Source organism: Strix uralensis, chromosome 5 (genome assembly GCF_047716275.1).
Source record: "Strix uralensis isolate ZFMK-TIS-50842 chromosome 5, bStrUra1, whole genome shotgun sequence".
NCBI lineage: Eukaryota > Metazoa > Chordata > Aves > Strigiformes > Strigidae > Strix > Strix uralensis.
In genome coordinates this window covers 32953432-32975220 of record NC_133976.1, presented here as the reverse complement: position 1 = coordinate 32975220, position 21789 = coordinate 32953432, and the positions used below count along the sequence as shown (strand labels likewise).

General features: G+C 37.6%; 1 protein-coding gene across 1 annotated transcript in view; it reads right to left on the bottom strand.

Moving 5' to 3' along the window:
- Positions 1-21789, bottom strand: part of CNTN1 (contactin 1) — a 261980-nt gene that overhangs the window by 32243 nt on the left and 207948 nt on the right. Inside the window, exons 15-19 of the mRNA XM_074870366.1 lie at positions 18467-18587; positions 13583-13741; positions 10172-10321; positions 6562-6632; positions 905-1139 (exon numbers count right to left, since the gene is read on the bottom strand). Of these exons, the coding sequence (XP_074726467.1) occupies positions 905-1139; positions 6562-6632; positions 10172-10321; positions 13583-13741; positions 18467-18587 (736 nt within the window). The remainder of the gene's footprint in view (positions 1-904; positions 1140-6561; positions 6633-10171; positions 10322-13582; positions 13742-18466; positions 18588-21789) is intronic.

The following is a 21789-nucleotide window of genomic DNA, read 5'->3' as shown; positions in this document are numbered from 1 at the left end:
TCACATCCCTCCTCTTGGCTCTTTGGTCTGGATCTGTCAAACTTTGTGAAGGAGATTCTGCTCTATGGAAAGAAAAATATGAGCAATGCTTTGGGTTTCTGGCAGCAATCAATAAACCACATTTTTCTAAAACAGGCTTGAGTGATTATGTTGAAATTAGGCTGTTGTATATATTTCTTCTGATTTAAGGTAAATCTTCTTCTAGTACTTTCTCCTGTTAAGTTTGGAAATGTCATTTAATCTTCAATCCTAAAGATCACAGCATGTGAAATAATGCCAATAAGAATTACGAAAAAGATTTTAGTGAAATGTCAAAGAGGTTTTCATTAATTTATTCACTTGATAGCTCTAACATCCAAACCAGAATAAAGAATGTGGTAGGGATAATTTACATTACACCCTAAATATGCTGGAAATATAACTAGATACATGGGCACTATCATTCCTTCTCTATTTTGGGCTAAATTCTGATACTGATCTACTAGAATAACAGGCTTTAGTGTGGTCCGTTAAGAAGAAAAAAATTACACATATGTCAAATACATGTATTAAGATCACAGAGACATTGCTGGATAATGATGTACATATTTTAGTCAACCAGTATGAAGATCAGAATGTCTTTTTTTAAATTCTTAAATCTTTTAACAAGCCGTGTGAAGAATCTTGAATGCTTCTGTGTGTTGTTCATTGACAGCAAGTACAACCAAGTGCTCTGCGTCACACAGAAAGCAGAGTCTGAAGTTACTCAGAACAACTGCAAGTGTTTTGTGTGAGCAATATACACCCTTCTTGCAGAAGGTGTGATTGCTATATAAATCAGTGTCAGGGACCACGTTCTCTCCACTGATGTTGGTAGTGCTGATCTGGACCCTCAGTATAAAACTTATCTAGGACCTTTACTCACCATCTTGAGCTGAATAAATGACAGCAGTGAGACTGAATGGTCCATCCCCTTTGTTGTTAAAAGCTTTCACTTTTACTTGATACTGGGTTGAAGGTGGCATTGATTCATCCTTGTGGACATACCGGCCAATTTCAGGATTAGTAACTGTAACTCTTCTCCATTCTTTCTCACCAAATGGCTTAAAAGCCACTATATAACCAAAGTTATTGCCATAATGGTATTCTCTTGACAAAGGCTAAAGAGGCAAAAGATAAAACATTAATTTTTGTAGCCAACTAAACAAATTGATGTCTAATGAAAAATAAATAATACAGAAAACATCAATATGCGCATTGTAGAAACACAGAATTGAAGTTCCATTTTATCCTGGTTTGCTTCTATGGTTTGCTCCTGCCCCCTTTAAGAACACACCATCTTCATTATGCAGATCTGCAGTACTAGCCTATCTGCTACTACAACATTTTTAAGATCTTCTTCCTCATCCAAACTCATTGCAAGGTACATCGTGTTATCTCCTACAGAAAGAAACAAAGAATTATTCTGTACTAAAACTGTTGTCAGCTGTAGCTAACAGAAAATGCTTTCTTAAGGAGTAACTGATAGTGGACATGTAACACAGACATCTAGGCCAGTATACGGGTCCATGTGCATGTGTGGAGATACATATTCTTGTGAAACAGCAAGAGAGAAGAAAAAATTTATGTGGCTGGCCCAAATTATATTAATATACCTAAAGGTGGTCACCTAGGCATCTGTCACAGCTGATGGAGAGAGAGGGACACATTCCAAGAATGATTCATCCTACCACTTTTCACTGATGATAGAGGGGGACCAGTGGCTGGTTTAGACTATCTACCTAGCTTCTAACTGGTAAGAATTGACGTGAAATGACTCCCACTTTCAGCTTGAACATTAAAGGTACCTATCTGAAATATTTCTTAAAACTATAGCTGCTTTTATACCAAGGAATACTGGAAAATACAAAATTATGGAAGACAATCTGCTATAATGAATTTTGCTTCATTTGCCAAAGCTCTACATTCAGTGATCCCTCCTCAGACCACAGAGCCTTTACCAGAACTATCAGACTGTGCACCCAACAGGCCAAAATCATGTCCTTCATCAGTGCCTCTGAAAGCTGACCAGAAGCATACTTTGAAAATAAACTTCCTGCATTGCCTTTTCCCTTACTGTAACCGCCACAGAGACGAAGTAGCTTATTTTGAGGCAAAGGTCCTGAAGCAGTGCAACAGAGAGTAATTATTCTCCTTAGGTGTTTGCCCACTACTGTACCAGTTCAGCAAATGTGTGGAGATATTCTAAGCAAGGATTTATGAAACTTAGATGTTAATAGTGGAACAAGCCAAAAAATCCCTTAGCTCACAAATTTTGATGTTTGTGTTTGTTTGAAGCTAGAATGAAACTTCAAAGATCCTCCGAGAAAGAAAATTCTGGTGAAAACTCACTGAATTTTTGGAATAGAAACATTTTAGTTTTGGGTTCAGAAACATAATACATGGATTAGAACACTAGTATACATCATACAAGAAAAAAATTAAGGCAATCAAACACAGATGTCAGAACTCAAAATTTGAAAAATGACTGATAATGACATATGAACAATGAAATAACTTCTTTTCCTCATGACAAAGCTTCCAAGAGAAATGTACAGAATCAGACCAAAGCTTGGGACTTCTGACTTTACTGAGCTTAAGGCTAACTGACCCCTGTCCCAGGTATACCAGCTATCAGATGCCATTGCATCCTGTTTTCTCTGTTGCTGCTGTAAAGTTTCACCACTCTGCAACATCAGTGCAGAAATCACCAGAGTAACAATGCAGCAATATTAAAAGCAGGCAGCCTTCAGCTGGTTGAGGACAGAAAGCTGGTTCTAGGTGAAGCTCCCCAGACACCAGTGCTTCACCATGGGATCATCAATGGATACAAGCAAAAACCAGCTGTGGGAGTAAGGCCCAGAATCCAACAGGATTTACCATCTGCAGAGTAACGAGTAGGTAACAAGTAGGTTACAGTAACGAGTAGGTTTCCTCTTGCTTGCTGTTCTTTTTTTCCCCATACTTAACTGTATCTCTAGCATAACAGTGGCTCAGTTCAATCAAAAACTGGGAAGTGGCCTCAGTACACCATGACTAGGGTTAGGGGACCCTTCTAGAACATGGGATATGCATGGACAATCTTCTGGACTGAGTGTCTCTTGCTTCTTGGGTGGGTACTCTAACCATAACTTGCAGAAGTTGTTGCAGAAGAACATGTTGCAGAAGACCACTGACTGATGCAGCTGACAGCAGGTCTCTACATACATAACTTCTTTGGCTTTTCTGGGGAAAACAGGTGAAATGCTGATATATGTCAAATCTGGATTATAACAGAGCTTTAGACAGTGGAAAGATAGCCATCTACCTACAACATGACTTCTGAGAACACACGAATGACTTAAGTATAATTGGTAATTAAGATGACTGCCAATAGATAAAATTCAAGAAACCCCTCATGCCAAAAAAGATGGATATTTGGTCTCTACTTGTGACACTAACCACAAGCCACTAGCTGAAGACTCTTAATTACAAATCAGCTATGAAAAAAGAAAAGAACAAACTAGATAATCTATTATATGTGCTTAATTTTTTGTACCTATTGGTACAGAAGAATGTACCTATTGGATGAGGTATAACTCGTGTTTTGGCTTGTCTTCCATCTCAGGTCTGACTGGACATCAGCTGAAAACTGAATACTTAGTTTCTCATAACAGCTAATGTACCTTCATGTATCTAAGATTAGGGAACCTTGCAATTCAAAAGTGGAAGACTTCATGGACTGGGTCACTTTCGATAGCTCGTCTTCTGAATCTATCACTGTATGTAGCTGCTTAAAATAAACCAGAATCATATCTCATATGCCTAAGTAAGCAGCCTGGATGCAGCCCTAGTCTCAGAATGATTTTCAGCCAGAGCAAACTTTAGAAAGCCAGGACTGGCATTTAAAAATTATATTCTGGAAGGCCTTAAATAGAATGTTGAGAGCAGCTTGTCCTCCAATGGCTGCCCATAATAAGTAGGTATAAGTAGCCAAATAGTTTGTAGTATCCACTAAAAACTTTGAAAAACAAGACGGAAGAGGGAAAGACAAATGGGGAAAAATAAGGAAGAATAGGCATGCCACTCCTAGCTCTGTTTCTCAGGTCTTCTTTCAAAACAAGACTCAGAAGAGCTTTGATTGCATCTCTGGCTGTCTCATTCAACCTGGCTTATGAAACATAGCAAAAGCTGAAAGGGGGTTGGCAGCAACATGTGAACCTGCCATACATTTTGTTCTTCTCTTCTTAATTAAGCTCTATTTTGAGTAGCATATGCAAATGTTAGCACATTTGGGTGAATCAATATACACCTTTATCTTAGCCTTACAGATAGATATATTGTTGTCTGTCAGACAGGCTCCATAAATCTAATGCCTCTATTCAAAAACACTTGCTAGACATAGTAGTGGAAGATTCTTGGGAAGTAAATATTTGAAGCTGTGCTTAATTTGTCTGACTAAGTGAGCTGCTCATTACAGAACAGATGTAAAAAGCATGACATTAGGTAAGCGAAATAATTGGAATATAAATCTACTTGGGTGTATAGGAAAGACTGAAATGATCTTGTACTTCAGATCTTGCAGTAGTCACTATTCTGGTTATAATTTTCTTCTTTTGACTTGGTCACAGCGAAGTTTTCACTGTATTGAAAATGCCACAAGTATGGGTCTTTATATGCAATGTAAGAAGTAGCTCTGTAGTTTGTTAGAAGTCTTCATAAGACAGCACTTGTGAAGAACTAATAGAATAATCTAGGTCTTGTGCAACTGTCCACTGCATGGTAAATTTGTCATTGTCATTGTCAAATAAGAACTATTTGACTTTTGCTCTTCAAAAAAAAAATAAAATAATCAGAATAAAAAAAAGTAGGATACATCTACTTCCTAGCCTATTGTTAGTAGAATGAAGAAATACCCTTTTCAATGTATTTTAACAGAAGTGTAGATCTTCCTTTTTCAGAAACTTAGAGAGTTTTTCTTTAGGTAAATTCATTGTTAAAATACTTAGGACTTAAGATTTTGAACTGAATTAAAAAAAAACCCACCCAAACCCAGGAAAGCCCAAATGTGTTAGCCCAAACATATGGCTATTTCTGGGTCATAATGAGAATGATCAACCTTAAGAAAAAAAAGAAAAATAGGCATATGGATTAAGATTTGTACATTCATAAGGAGGACCCCTACACAATAATGACAAAATTGTTGTTGGAATTACATCTTTATATTATTTCCCACAAGAAAAAGCTGCTACATCTGAAACTATTCCCGGAAAGACACAAATGGTGTAATGTGCCTTATGTGCCTCATAGCCTTATGAAGGTAAACAGAGAGGTCATTAGCAAGATAAACTTGGTAATTTTTTCAAGCATAACATTTAATCATCTTTTTTTGCCAGAGGTAATTATTCTGTATCTGTTTTTTGCTGGATAGTGATAGGCTCTGACATGAATCAGATAGCTTTTTTTTGCTTTATTTCTTGTCCCTAGCTTTCCCAAATACCCTTCAGAAGACTTCAACTCTCTCTTCCATGCCTACACAACAACTTTGCTCATAAATTCTTACCCCTTCTTGTTCTGGGTTTTGCTTTCTTCCTATCTTGTCCCTTTTCTCTTCTTCCCTGTTTTCAGAAGCATCTTTTTCCCCCCAGTATAGGTAAACTTTAAAAACCATTGCTTCAATAACACAATGAAGACAGTATTTTTATATATATAGCTATCTATACAAAACTTTTTAAAGAAAATATCATGAACTGAATACCTACAGTATATGAGAGAAATGAAATTTTCAAAAGACTTTGCTTACTGAAAAGCTCTTTTGATAACACTATAATTTTTTGAACTTTTCATTCCATTATTTTTGTGATTAACATTTTATCCCCATCCCTTTCCCCTTTCTTTGTTTTGCTTAATACATAATCACTGAAGAAAAATTAATGGCTTGGAGGAAAAGAACAACATCAGTACGTGTATATCAATGAATGGCTAAATTGCAGTATGAGACAACATTATTTTGTGTTACCAGTCACACTAGCACAAAATAAAACTAATAAAATGTCAATATACAAGAATTTCCTTAAAACACCAGTTAATGACAGGCTAGTTTACAGAATGACAAAGTTTTTTGGTTTTTTTTTTACAAAGCCTGCAAATTTGTGCACAGCACATTAAAGTTATAATTAAGATGTTTTAGTAGTAGTAATCAAATCTGCATGCTATTCAGATTGTAATTGTTAAAAAGGTTCAAAGAAAGATACAATATACAGAATATTCAAATGCAGTTACATTAATGCATTATCATAGTCAGTATGTGTTTCAATCTCTTTGAAACACACTCAGAGAATGTTTTAGATCTTATTTTAGAAATGTCCAATACATGAACATCTAAAATATCGTCTTCCTCATTCCTTTTTACGTATTCTTATGACAAAAGTCTGCAAAGCTATATATACCGTGTACAAATCCTGCTCTCACAGGAGCCAGTGACAAACCATCTATGTGTTTCAGGAAGAGCAACACCAGACACAAGGAAGTATATGTTTCATGCCATCTCAGTGCAATACCTACCATCCATGTTATTGTCAGCTCTCGATTGCTTCCCCCGCCTCCTCCAACATCAGAAGGAGCCACATTAGGAGCTAGAAAAATAGAAGAGACAAGAAAAATGATGACAAAGTATGCAGTCAGTAAAAATACTAGTATTTTCTTTTTGCCAGCAGGGCCAATGAGCACATGTGGAACACACAATTAAAATAATGAGAGTCTGTAATAGCTGTGAGAGTCTGTAGTCTTGCCAAGACTAATGTATAGCTACTGCTGCAGGAAACATGCCAGTTCTAACCATAGCTAGCAATCATTCTTCTTTTCAACCATATTCTCTACAAATATTTAATTGAATATTCAGAAAAGCAACACTCCCCATAGGTCTTAAGAGAAGCACTGTGTATTTTTCTTGTGCTTCCTCAGACGTTGGTATGTCAAGGGCTCAAGTACCCAGGATTTGCACATGTATTTACCTTAACAGACTCTGATTGGTTCCCTCTACTTCAGTGTATTTACTCACAATGTGTAATGTTAAATCCATGGATATATCTTTGATGCTCTGGCGTCCTAATCTTATTCTAGATTACTGGCACATCTTCTTGATTGGTATGTTCAGAACAGGTACATGTTCAGAAGCGAAGTTGGCATAGAACTTAGTCAGTTACTAATTGCATTTTACACCGATATTCTGTGTAATGGAATAAAATCTGTTCATCTATCATTACTGCACAGCTGAGTGGTAAAGCAAGATACTCTCAAGTACTCCATTACAAATCAGCCCTGTATTCTCACTTCTGCATGACTCTTTGCACTAAGTGTGAGGATTATATTGCTATCCTCTATGGTTTTTGTATATTTACTTGCTGTCACTCAATATGGAGGACACACAAAGTACCACTGAAAACTTGGGAAATGATGGCCTACCTATAGTCCATTAAATATGCTCCAGGTGGTCATGCATTAGCTGCATGACCTATCTACATGAACATGTTCTTTGTGTCAAAAATTCTTATAGGATCAGACATTTTTTCCACTAATCAGTGAATGTCACAAGATAGTAAGGGGATACTCCCTAAGTGCTTTCACACTATTTAAGATGTTTGCTGAGGCCTTCTCTGAGGGTCAGCTGAGGAGAAACACAAAGCAGAGAAGAATTAATGTGTTCAGAAAGGATAAAAATACATAACAATAAATTTGAAATGGAAATCGGAATTCAGTGCATGGTTTGCATTATTTATTTGTGGCCTTCCAGAAAACAAATTAGTGGAGAACGAGACTAAACATACGTATCATGACAGCTCAAGAGGAAGCTTGAACTTATTACTCAACCTTCTTATTACTGAAATACACAGTAGTCACACTATCTATGATAAGCATATAACTTCAGGGCTAAGTTAGAAGCAGAGGTTTGCTAGAATACTTAAGTAGTCAATGAAGATACACAGGCTTCCAAAGAGAAAAAAGCCTGTCTAATTAATGTCTTACAAATCACCCTTTTCAAGAGAATCTCCCTCATTCTCTCAACCATTAAACCCAGGTTTCTCTCTCCATTAAGACCACGTTACTAATTTGGACAGCTATACTTAGACAATTACTCAAATGTATCCAGAAGCTAAAATACATAAAAGCAGACTTTCCACTGAATTTCAAGAAATCACTGTGAAATGTGTTATTGCTGAAGCAAGCAGATTTCATTAAAAAGAAAAATCATAGCACACAGTCTTAGCATGGTAAGATTACTGAATAATTACTGAAATTACAGTTACCTACAAGAAGAGAGACTTCAGAACTGAAAAAGACACTGATCACATTTAACAGACATTAGTTGTCACTCATACAGTACAACAAAGACACAGCACTGTTTGTTGCTGTTTAACACCAACAAATGTTAAAAACAACTACAACGTGTGGATATGGGTTGTTGTTTGTGCAATGAAGTATTTACCTTCTTCAGATCTACATGAAAATGCACACGCACTATTGGTTCTGTAGTACCCTGGAAGTTGACAGTGAACCTAAACCCTATTGTTGCTGTTCATAACAAATTCCAGCTCCTGGCAGGAAACGCACTTGAGCACAGAAGATCATCTACAAACGTTACTGATTTACACTCTATTTTGGCATGGCAAGAAGTGCTGACTGATGCCTAGGAACGCTACATTAACATTTTGCTTTGTTTCACCAAAAATGTCTTGCAGTCTGCCAGAGATGACAATGGCGCTGTGCATGGGGAATCAGACAAAAGACTAAACAGACAAAGGCATTGCATCCTGCCACAAAACTGGAGGATATGCCATTTGCTGGGAGGCTACAACAAATGCCATAAACATGGCACACTGCAAGCTGCAGGACACTATCACTACTCCACCTGTAGGTATTATTTCCCTTCCCTTTCTGTCTCTTTTCAAAAATGTCTATTGTGCACCAGGCACTCCAAGAAGCATGTGTAGATTTCTCATTTAGATTTCTGGGTCTTCAAATACAGCTGCTGAGTCATAAAACCTATGATGCTGATAGTCAATTTTATAGATAGTAGTTTCCTTTTACTTTAGTGTTAAAGTTCTGTGGTTTTTCCTTCCCTGTCCAGATTAATTCAACCAATCTATATTTCCTTTCTCCGCAAGCAACAAAATTTTTAATGGACCAAATGTGAGTCCTTTTTAATAAATGCTTTGAAATTTGCAATGCAAATACCTTTTATTTTGAAAATACTATCGAATCAAAGCAATGACCTAGCAAGTGTAATTGCAAAAACTAATTTTTACACCTTGGTTTTGCATTTTTAGTTTCAAGTCTCCAGCTATGGGCCAACAATTGTAAATTTATTTAGGCTGCATATGGGTGCTAATATGTGTTAAGGAACATATACTGGTATACAGGCTTTGTTGGATACAGTCTTTTTTGCAGTGATACATTACCTCCTAGAGCACTGCTGTTATCTCCTTTATACAGTCAAACCAGACTGTATTATCTTCAATAGTACCATCTAATTCCTCATTTTGGAGAATTCATTTTTAAAAGGACGTGCCTGAGCCTAAAGGATAACCTTAAATATGCTCTGAAATTTTAACATGGAGCAATTATACTGATAAGGGCATATGTTGTGTTGGATAATGTCACATCTTAACGTGGAATAAGACACAAGACCAAACCTTCAATCACAGAAAAATGGCATTATCTAGTATAACACACATCCTGTCATGTATTCTTTAGTTAGAACACAAACGAAACAGCAAATGGGCATTTTCCTTGTTAAACACATGCATGTTTTCACCCAAGTTCTGTACCCTGGTCCCAAGCATGTGCATGCATTCATACACACACAACCTGACTGATACATCTATCCATGGGGGATCTCTGAAAGATACAGTATGATTCTGTGTCAGCAATGGAGGCAAATTTGCCATTTGTATCACAATGTTTCTTCCCTGTCTGCTTTGATGATATCACATCTGGACAGTCTGGTATTTGCTTACTGAAAATCTATAGTAGTGGGTGGCTGAAAATACATTCTCTAGACCTGCATTTTATAAAGTGCTTTTTTAAAATAAAAAAACAAAATTACAAAATTGATTAATAAAAATGTGAAAATTAGGAAGTACATTAAAAAACTTGACATTTTCTGTTTACGTACGAGCTCCTTCAGTTCTAATTCTCTGTGATGGCATACTAGGTTCTCCCGTCCCCAGAGTGTTTGTTGCTATTATCCGGAACTCATATTCCATCCACGGAATTAAATCAATCACTGTAGCAGATTCCATATTTCCTTCAATATCTGATGGTTCTAAAAAAAATAAGAAATCGCTTTAGAAAACAGCATTTTTACAAGGTCAGCCAACAATGTGGTTGATTTCAACAAAACTACTGCTATTCTGCAACCACACACAACCAACTGAAGGAAACTTGATGTTGTGCATTAGAAATACCACATTTACAGAGTACTCATGGCGGTGACTGGGAATTTGGAAACTATGACACTATCTTGGATAAACCCTTACAGAGTTGTAAGTTTTAACTGGGTGCGAACTAGCAAAAGAAGTACAGGTAGTTATGAGGTATCCTTACTAATTACATATTGTAGTTGTAGAATTTCATTTTACCTACAGACAAATGTAATGAGAAATCTGGAATGCAAAACCAGTAAAATAAAAATTCATGATATAGACAAGGGCTACACATGTGTAAATGTACGGTTCAATCAATTGATAAGGAGTGGTTTATAAAATGTGGTCATATTTTGGTGCACCTTATTAGTGAGCATGTTACAACTTGCTACCTAGTTCTGATCCAACAAGGGTAAGTGTTCTTGTAATTCCTGCAAAAAGACTTATTGTCATAAGGATGAGCTTCTTCACTATAAATAAAATGTGTAACTCATGATTCTTTGTCTACAAATCACAAACAGGGGCTGTTTCTAAAGCTGTCTACAGTTATAGAAAGACAGAAGATTTTCACTTATTGCGTGGGCCAAGAGTTGTTTGTCAAATTAGTCTTCGGTTCAAAGCAAGATGAGAAATGAGATATTCTGCACTAGAAAGGCAGCTGATTTAGAATTAAACTATGAATGCAATGGCTGCAAAAAAATCAGGCACGGCAGTGTAAGCACTGGATGGCAACACAACTTTTCTCTACGTAATGAACGTTAAATTTTTCATTACAAAGTGAGGCCCTGAAGGAGAAAGAAAACCACTCCATTTTCTTTCCACCTGCCTACCACCCTCCCTCATCCTTACTCAAATTATTTTTCTGTTCAGTCAGCAGAGCCATTGCAAACCACCTACGGCATCCAAGCTAGAATATAAATTTGGCATTCCTTTTCCTGAGCTACTTTCAATCTCTTAATTTAATTTTACTGTGCCACAGATTCCCAGAATAATTATGAATACTCAACACGATGAGAATCTGATCCCCTTAACTGGAAAGAGCAACACAAATGTAAACAACTTATTACATAACCCATTCATATGTATTTCCACACTGTGAGATAGAATACACTTTCTTCATAGAACACACTCAATATTATGCAACCTGAGATGAGTGATTTGGTTTGGGAATAATGGTAGTAGCAATAATAACAACAATATTTCCAAAGTGCAATGCCAAAGATATATTTTTTTGGTCCACACATAGCAGCATTAAATGATAGCCTAAACACTGATGAAAGATCAATTTGGACTGTTCATCATGCTTCTTTCATATGAAAGTGAACATCAAGCCAAACTGGGGGAAGCTCAGAAATTAAATAAAAGCTTGCAGTTGTGCCAGTGATGGTTGCTATGGTGATTTTACCTATTTTTTGCTGGAATCGTCTATTAATCAAAATTACTCAGTGTGGTTCAAATGAAAAAGCAATGATTTTGAAAATGCTAGAATAGTTCATTTCAACTTTTCAAAAATGAATAATTTATATCTTTCCTGCTAGGTTCTTAAAAAAGGAGTTCAACAATCTAGATTCCTCACTGTCCCACTCAAGATGTGAATCCCACCAACATGCTACAGGATAAGATTCAAAGTCTGACTGCATGCCTCACCAACTATCTCATTAATTCCGTGATGCAGAACTTAAAGAGATGCAGAGAAGTGTATCCCATCGTGCCTATAACACTGCAAATAGGGAAGCTTCCTGAGAAGTGAGAGAGATGGGTTCAAGTGTCTGCTCTGAACCAGACAGAGCGAAGATCCGAATCCAACACTTTTATCTCCTACACACATTTCTAGTTCCAGTAACACACAGCACAAAAGGAAGCAGGATCACAGCTGCCATCCCGTTTATAAATTCTTCCTATAACCTCATTTCTTTCCAATTCCTTTTTTTTTTTTTAAATTAAAAGGAAAAAAAATGAATAGGAAATAAAATAAAATTTATCCTGAAAAAAGCAGAGGCTGGTCTAAAAGGATCCTCCCTCCTGTGTATATTGTTACTGAAGCAAATCATCAGTTACTTGAAGAGCTCTAATTCCTACATTAATTATTTTTCTAAAGTTCAAAGAAATCTATTCTACAGAAACTACTAAACAAGATATAAGAGATAGGAAGTGACTGAGGAACCTTCTAGTTTTATTTTCCAAGCTAGTTCAACCTAAGTCATATACTGGTGCTGGCTGTTGGAAGTAATTATATACAAAGGAGCTACATATACTACATATTCTAGAAGAGAAATGTGATTTAAGGCAGTAGGCCTAGTATTTTTAACTTTTTACTTTAAAAATCTAACAGATTTTCAGATTAGCGTGTCAAAGTCTATTTCTTAGATATCTATCTCTGTAGTTTCAAAGGACAACTTAAATGAAAGACAATAGCTGAAACTGTTATTAGTATTTAGAAATGCTGAGTATGTGATGCCCTAATTCACAGAAAAGCATTTAATTTATAATTTATTATGGTAGCATAATGAATCGCACTGACAGAATAATTCTGTATAGCTTTTGGCAACGCTATCCTTCATGAAGCGTTCAAAGATACTAGTAGTTTAACAATATTTTCATAATGCATGCATTTATGTTAAATCTTGTAAAGAAATAAACATTAGTATGCCCTGTGTTCAGGTAGGTGTCTTCTCAGCTGCAATTATGTGGCACAATGATGACATCCAGTGGTTAGAAAGATAATCCTAGCTATGTTTTCTCTAGGAGTGCCAGTTTTAACCCAACTGGAACTTAGTCTGCTCCCAGGAAAAAGCAGATGATTTTAACCAACTTTCTGCATAACAAATACAGAAATGAAGACACCTGCTTGTGATCCAAATTAACCTGTGATTAAATTTTTATGATTCTAGTAGTTGATGTAGAATGTTTCAAGCAACAAGGGAAGAGGCAAAAACCAGATGAAAGCTCTGGCCTGTTCTTTTCCATATTTCTTGATATTCAGTTCAGACCCTCCAAGTGCTGGGAACAAACCTGCTGACAACACACTGACAGGATGGTACCTGCTCCCAAACCCTGTAGCAGACATTAACAGCATCCCTGGTTTCCTTTTATTGTGACTATTTTCTGATTAGACAAGCTTTAACACCTATTGACTTTATTACTTCTGGCATTACTCTTACCTGTTTTGGCATCTTTCCACTCTTCAGATAGAAAGGTTTTTGACTGGATAGTGTATTTAGAAATAGGGCTATGATTGTCTGTTCCACGACTCCAGGTAAGTGCTACAGCAGTGTCTCTAATTTCTTCTACTCTTATACCTCCGGGAGGGCCTGGAGGACCTGAGAAAAAAAGATTGGTAGTTCAATTCACAAATTAAATACTCTGAAAATGAAAGTTCACTAAATTTCCTACTTAAATTTTTAAGACACAAGGCTTTCAAGTATCACTTTCTACTTAAGAACAAACTGAAAATGTATATATATATTTTAATACTCACAGAGTGATTCAGAGGATAAATGCTCTTGCATCCAACAACTACCAAGTGAAACTTCCATAACTCCTGCCTAAGTAGTAAAATTTAGATTTTCTTAAGTGAAAAAAACAATACTTTGAAACTGTTGCTGCTCTTTTTTTGAACAACGGTCAGAAAAATAAGTACAAAATCTTCCTTCCTAAATTCCACCTAAGGATGACCTTATTGTGGGCCCACCTTTAATCTACACTTCTGCTTGTGCCATATTGCCCCTGACTGGAATTTATATGGAAAATGTTGTAACTTATATTGGAGAAAAATCATACTTTGAAAGACATTTCTATAGACCTCTTCGCATTTCTCTTGGCCTTCATATTACCCCAATGTGGTAAACCCATCATCAGATTCAGATTTCCTGCAGACTAATATAACTTGAGTGAAAGCAGAACTAGACAATTTTTCTCTACAGTTCAACAAAAGCCTTCCCCCAACAAGAATTTCAAAAATCCATGCCAAAATGTGGAATCCACTACACTCACTGAACTAAAAGCAATCTTGCAAACTACATGGGTGAAATCAAACAACCTCTGTGCACCACAATAACCCCACAAAGATGCCCACGAAGGAACGGAAGCACTAAGCTGTCAAAGGGAAAACATTTTTCACAAAACAGCCCTTCCACATCTGCCCTTTCAGTCTTGATCAGCAAAAAGAACCTATAAAATAATTTCTAAAGAGTATTTTCTTTTCAAAAGATACTTGTGAAGATTAATTTCAAAATTCATAGCTCTAATGAATATAAAAAGTCATGAACTAACAGATGTTGGCTTGATGGCACATTACTATGCTCCCAACACCCAGCTTAATCATCACAGGTAGAAGTTGCTTGCCCTAAATTAGTTCACAGTCTCATCTCTATGCTTTTCAAGTATTAAATACTATTTCTGCTCAAACCAACTACTCAAAATAATGGCAATTATTCTCAATCCATATTTGGCTTTAAGTTTGTCAGTTGTACTTCAGATCTGGAGAGGCAGGCCTCTTCCCAAAACTTGCCTGTTTTTCCCAGGTGTATCACTAAACCCAGTAAGTAGTATTACATCTCTTTCCCAAACCTCATCTGATTTACTCCTGAACAATAACAACAGACAAAAACTGCTGAAGTGAATGCTTGCATTTTTCTAAATGAATTTTTTAAATTTTAAAATGTTTCTTCTAAGTACTACTAATCCCACACCTCTCCTTTGTGTGGGTAACTTTTTTATCATTGCTGTGCTGTGCCTTGCTCCCCAGAAGAGAGACTAAAATGTACAGATCAACAGGCACAGGTGATTTTTTCATAGACTAGAAAGCTAAGAAAAGAATGATGCAAGCACATACATATGTGAGTACAGGAATCTTCATCTGTAAAAGACACCACAATGTTCAGTAAGCTGTGCTAAAACCCTCAAACTTACAGTAATTCTGTAACCCAAAGCTTAGTACCTACTTACAAATTTGGCCTATAGGTATTTTCAGATCATTCTTTTCCTACTGACTGTTCTGGTTTTGTTATTATGCTTCTGTTTTAGATGATACACACGTTATGTGATATATATTAACTGTTGTGTAAAAACAGAGACAATGCATTAGAACTATTGAGAAGTATTTTCTGATTCCACATTCAGAGATAATAATATGCCAACATGATTCAGGTAATTATCCAACAATCTGATTGAACAAGTCCCAGAGCATATTAAAAAAACCAACAAGAAATAACAGGATATATTTCTCTGCAGTATTTACAGACAAACCACAGAAAAACAAAACAAAAACAACTCAGCAAAAAGAATGGAATGAGGTTTCTACATCAGATCTAAACACACAGTGTGCCAAATGTATCTTCAGCTCTTGAGCTCTTTTTCTCCATAAATCTGAGCAAAAGGAATCAAATGAAATTAACTGAATCAAACAAATATACTACTATATATTGTTGTTCCTAGGTTTCAATGAATTTATCCTTCTAATAAGCAAGCAATTCCATTACCGACTCCAAAAGTATTCAAATTTATACCAGTTCCTTAAAGAATATATATGCCATTGTTTAAAAAGAAATAAGCATGACCACTCTACGCAATCTATTGGGCTATGGACTACAACTTTGACAACCAAATTCCTGACTGTTTCTTCTCCTAAGATCCAAGAATATAGTCACCATTTAGTATCCTTGGGAAAATGTACATCATTTGACTACTGGATTGTTCAAAACCAACTTCTATTAAAATTCAAACCTTGGCATTGAAAACTAATCTGCTAATTAGATGTTCCTGGACCTCTCCAAGAGTCTTTCAAGGTAAGGACTAAATGCATCACTGCATGTGGAAACAGCCTCTTGCTCTTCCCAGAGGATGTGCAAAATAGAAGTTGTTGCTAAGAGCTGATTTTTAAGATGAGGCTTGTTAGTCATCTGTTCACTCTGGTAATGTGCATATTTGCTAGCCCAGCCCTAAGGACTCAGGTAGGTAAGGCCTGAGAGACCTGTTCTCCCGCAAGACTGTTCACTTCAGAAGCCTTCAAGCTGGAAGGTATGGAAAGGTTCATCAGCCTCAAGATCTTTCTCTCCTTTTCTTTAGGAGATCTCTCTTACAGCTTCTCACCTCACTATCAAAGTTTCTGAAAATGGCCTGTGGCAGGAAACACGAAGGGCCAGCTGCTCCCTCAGGAAAGCTGAGCCAGAACCTGTGAGTAGCCCCAGGGCTGGCAGTTCCTTCAACAGTGGGGCACAGTTCTGCACGATCTGAATGTAGTGGGCAGAGGCGGGTGCTGATATGGCAGTCCTAGGTACCACAAGCAATTAATCAGGTGCATCTAGGTGACAAACTACTGCACATATCCAAGCAGTCCATCCAGGAGACAAGCTACCTACAGCATAGGTCTGAAGCCCATCCAGGAGGCAGGGCCAGAGACAGAGCTGGAAGCAGGCATGTCTGTAACATAGCTCCAGTCAGGGCTGAAGGTCCAGGGCTGAGCTTAATGGGGATCCAGGGCCTATGGGCAGTAGCACGGGTGGGTGTGCTGGGTGAAGCTGATCGGGGCCATTAAGGCCTGTTGGTGCATTCAGGGGCCTGACAGTCTTCAGTGTACTAGTATCACTAGCAATTCTGAACACAACAGCATTTTTAATACTCTGAGATCACATAGGACAATCCATATGAGCTGTTGAATTGTTTTGTGGACAGACAAAATATCCTAATGTGTCTGCATGAACAGTGGCTATCCTTTACTGCTTCATTGCTGAGATGCTCGGGAGACTAGCTCTGTGTTTTCACACTTTGCTGTTGCCTCTTTCAGCAATGCAGTGAAACTGTACTGTCCCCTTTGTCATATTCCATCAGATACTTAACCTTGCCCCTGTAAGATGCTGAGTCTTCCACTGACAAAAATGGTAGTGAGAATTACTCAGCACTAAGCAGAACTGTGTTCATCAGATTAAATCCAAATGTTGAGCATAAAATGAATGTCAATTTCTCCCACAACATAACCTCAGAGCAATGATTCTAATTATAATTACTGGGTGGGAAGGATAATCAGAAGCTTGATAAGACACCTCGTCTCTATTTTTAAAAGGAATTGCTTGCATGATACTAAGGCACATGAACCGACCCTTCTCTTTTTCTTTGCAGATGTATTCTGCAGTTTCACCACTTATCATATTTGCTTCAACATTTCATCTAAAACTGATGACATTTCACTGGCTGTTAACATCCAGCAAAAAATAAATGCAGAAATATTCAAGTCCACAACATCTCCAGATGACAGAAATTCAGAATCAAGGCACAAGCTACACTTCGGCTGCTATACAGATCTATAGTATAACTGGAACATGGGGCAAAACATGACAGCAATGTGGGTCCAAGTACGAGTTACGTCTGCTTTGAATTGTCAGCATTACAGAGCATTAGCACTTCAGAACGTGTTATACCTGGACGCACAAAACAGAGTAAAATGCCCAAAGGACATGAAGTAACTCACACTATTGAAACTATGCATTGTAACAGATCGTGTAGGATACGTACTGCATGAGCAAGCACAGTGTTTTGAGACCGCAGTAGCACTTAATAGACATGAATCAGTTAATAATGGAGTGATAACCTCAGCCCCAAATGTCCTGGTTTCTGTCATTTGGAAACTAGAAATCCTTTTAATGTAGGCTTAGTATTATGCACAATAATTTAATCCATAAAGCTTTATGAGAAAAGAGAAGTGGCTTCTTAAAAATGTTATACAGTGGATACATTGAAATGATACTCAAAATCTGTTTTTAATAATGAACACCAAATTAAACTGTCTTTAAAATTACTTTAACATAAGGAAAATACCCATAATAAACAAATCTTTATTGCTTTTCAGGAAAACACACACTCAGTCGGACCTCTAAATGTCTGGAATAGAATCAGTACCCTAAGTAGACTTTAAGGACTTTGCATGCTCATGCAGTTCTCCATTTAATTTCTGTCATTTCTTGAGAAATAGCATATTCTAAACAACCAGAAACACTCTGATTGTCTAGGTGAAAACCAGCCATATTTCTGTTTTACCTGGAAAACCTTACCTCTTACCACAAGGTCAGCTGAAGCTGAGGAATTATCCACAATTGTCTGAGCAGTGCACGTGTACCTCCCTGCATGCCGCAGCTGAACATTTTTAATGAGCAGCTCACCGTTGGATTTAATCTGTCACAAAAATAGCATTTAGTGAAGCTGGTAAACATCCTTGTACAGCTATGTGATACATGTCTACACATCCCTCCCAACTGATATACAGTGGTTGCTATTACTAAAGAAGCAAGTGCTTACTTTGAGAATTGATCACCCTCAAAGATACATCTGATTTATATGACAGCTGTTGAAAGTGTCCTGTATTTCCTGAGGAGCTGCTGCTCTTTACCAGACATGAAAAAACCAGATGTCTTAGTAAATGTTTTATTAAAAGTCAACATCTCCCTTTTACTTTTTGAAACCCATATCTGAACATTAGTCAAGAATCTTTTCATAAACAGCAATCAGATGATTTTTCTGCACCATTACTTGCTTTTTTATGCATGTTTGCATGATAACATGTCATGGAGTCCTACTAATAGAGCAGGATACTGTTTAGCTCTTCCTTTACAAGCCTAAATTTACAAGCCTAAAGCAGTGTGAACGTTTTTTATCATGGAGAGGCTACAATCACAACCTAAATAAAACCTAAATAAAGATGCACCAAAGAGATACTAAAATGCAGCAACTGTGAAGAAACAATAATGTTCAATACGTGTCACAGCTCCTTAGAGGAAAGATCACCCGCGCTGTGCGCAGTGGTGCTGGTGATGGGCAGGACGATGACAGTAACCGTAACCCCCATGGCGGGGGGCTGGGCTGCTGGGGCTCCAGGCTGGCTCTGAGACAGCACAGTCCAGGGCGCCCCCTTCCTTTGGTGACCCGGGATGGGGTGCACCCAGACAGCAACCCGGTGAGGCCTCAGCCAGGGCTGACCCCCTGCTGCTGGAGCCACTGTTGAGCTGAAATGCTGCCTTTTGGGTCTACCAGAAGTACAGCTCCCATCATGGCACAGCCCCGCCCGGCCATGGGCCCTGCTGAGCAGTCAGCCGACTTCCCAGCCTGACTGTGGTCTGGCCTCCTCATGATGGACCTGCCCAGCCACCCCTGGGCTGGGCCCAGCCCCGGCTGCTGCCACCAGACCAGCCCTGCTCCTCTCCCTTGGGCCGTGCGGGACAGGGCCCTCACTGGCGAGGCCCCTGCCCTGCTGCCCATGCTATCCACCCCGGCTCGGCTCTCGCTGCTCCCTGGCACACGGCATCAGGATCTTCAGGGAAGCAGTTTACCATTCAGCGAGGCTTATACCCTCTTCACCAATGCTAGACTATCGGGAAAATACATAGCTATATTGCTAGATGGCTCTAAGGTCCACTGTCTGCTGCTACATGTGGCTGTACAGATGGCAAACTGAATACAATATTTTTGTCCTATGACACTTCTGTGAACCCACTGAGCAACTAGATGTGCACCTGTAGGTGCACAAGGAGTAGAAGAGAGATGACTATATACACCACAGCTATTCTTAATGAAAAACACATTTTATGTTAATAAAGATAGTTATACAAATGTTTAAAAATAACACACTTGCAATGTTTGGTTTATCTATCCTACACTTTATTCCAAAAAAACATTACAAGGTTAAACCATGGGGTTATACATGTGTTAGTTTTAAAGGTATGTCAGAAAAAACCCCAATATTCTCTCCAAAATATATCTGATTCCTCTCATGGAAGACAAAATGTTATAAAAGACTAATAGATGTATCTATACCACACTAAATCGAAAGGGGCAACATTCAGATTTCCTATCTCACCACAGATTGTTCAGAAATACAATTTAAAAAAAAAACCCTCAAACACTGAGATAATTCACTGCAATCCTGAAACCTTCACATGCAGGAACAAACAGAATTCAGATGCAAAATGGTACATAAAAAAGAAGCTGCTAAATATTTAGGTGTAAGAACTAGTGCTATCATCATGGAAGGTTCTAGAGAACAACAAAGACCTTCAATACAATCGCAAATATTAAGGGCTGTCATTAGCATCTCTGCATTTAGACATTCTGAAGAAATGAAATAAAGCTATGTCATTTAGTTTATGTTTCCTGATTGAAGAAGAGGAGGAAAAAAAGTAAGGTTAAATCTTTTCCAAATGTTCTGAAACTAGAATGCCAGTTTAGAGTCTATGTTTAGGGGAGATAAAAATAGCCAGATAAAACTATCATTTTGCTTTCCAAACTCCAGTGAGGATTTTGGATGCCAGCTTCAAATTTTGCTGGCACAAAATTTCAGCATGAACTGAAATCTGTTAATACCAATTTTTCTGGTCCAACATAAGAATTTACATCTTTAAGAAATTACTGAGGTAAACCATTGATTGGATAAAAAGAGAAACAAGCACACATGAAAGAAACTGCTTAATTCTGGCTAGCAATACTTCAGCTGATTGCCTCACAGGGTCAGAGAAATGCAGGTTACACTGTACCTTTTCAATTTTTGAGTGACACAAGTGCTGTTAGTAATGATCAAACAGATTAGCTGGATCAGTGAACAATCCAATATTCTTGATATATTTCTGACCATTTCTCTTTTAGTTATTATTAAACTATGTCCAGATATGTATCTTTTATTTTTTCCACACTTTTCACTCAAGACTGATATGACAGGGCTTTTAATTTAATTTTCCAAAGTGCATTCAGGATACAGACATGAGGTGAGTCTGGAACAGTGGCATTTCTCTGCAGGTCCCCCCCCACTTTATTCATGAGAACTCCAGGGGCGCTGCCTTCAAGGACTACTGTGGGGATTTGAAAATCTGTGGGGATTTCTGCATAAGTGAACACTGGTTAGCTGCCTGACTAATCACATGTAAACCTGTTTTGTCTACAGTGGGCTAATCAATGCTGTCAACAGTTTTCAGAAAGAAAAATCAATGGGAGTGTCAGTACTTCTACTGGAGCAGAGAGAGTGGTTCCGTGTTCCTCTGTCCTCCAAAAAATTACAACAAAGAAGCTGCAGAAGTCCAAACTCCTTGAGTCTGCAGTTTCTGCTTTTTTTTTTTTTTTCTGTTTTGTTCTTATTAGTTTTGGTTTTAATAGAAGAGACAAACAGTCCTCTATTTGAGTGCTGTGTATAAATCTTTGGTTTAACACTAAATGTCATCCTAGAAAGAACGACACTGCCTGTGAAGCTCTGATCATTTGCACTTTGATCTGCAAATACACATAAGCAAAGGTTGGGCAAAGCAACAAGGTTTAGAAAAACCGCATAATCTTAGAATTCTCATAATCATATTATTACTTCAATAACAAATGTTTACAAATTCTTAATAGTCTT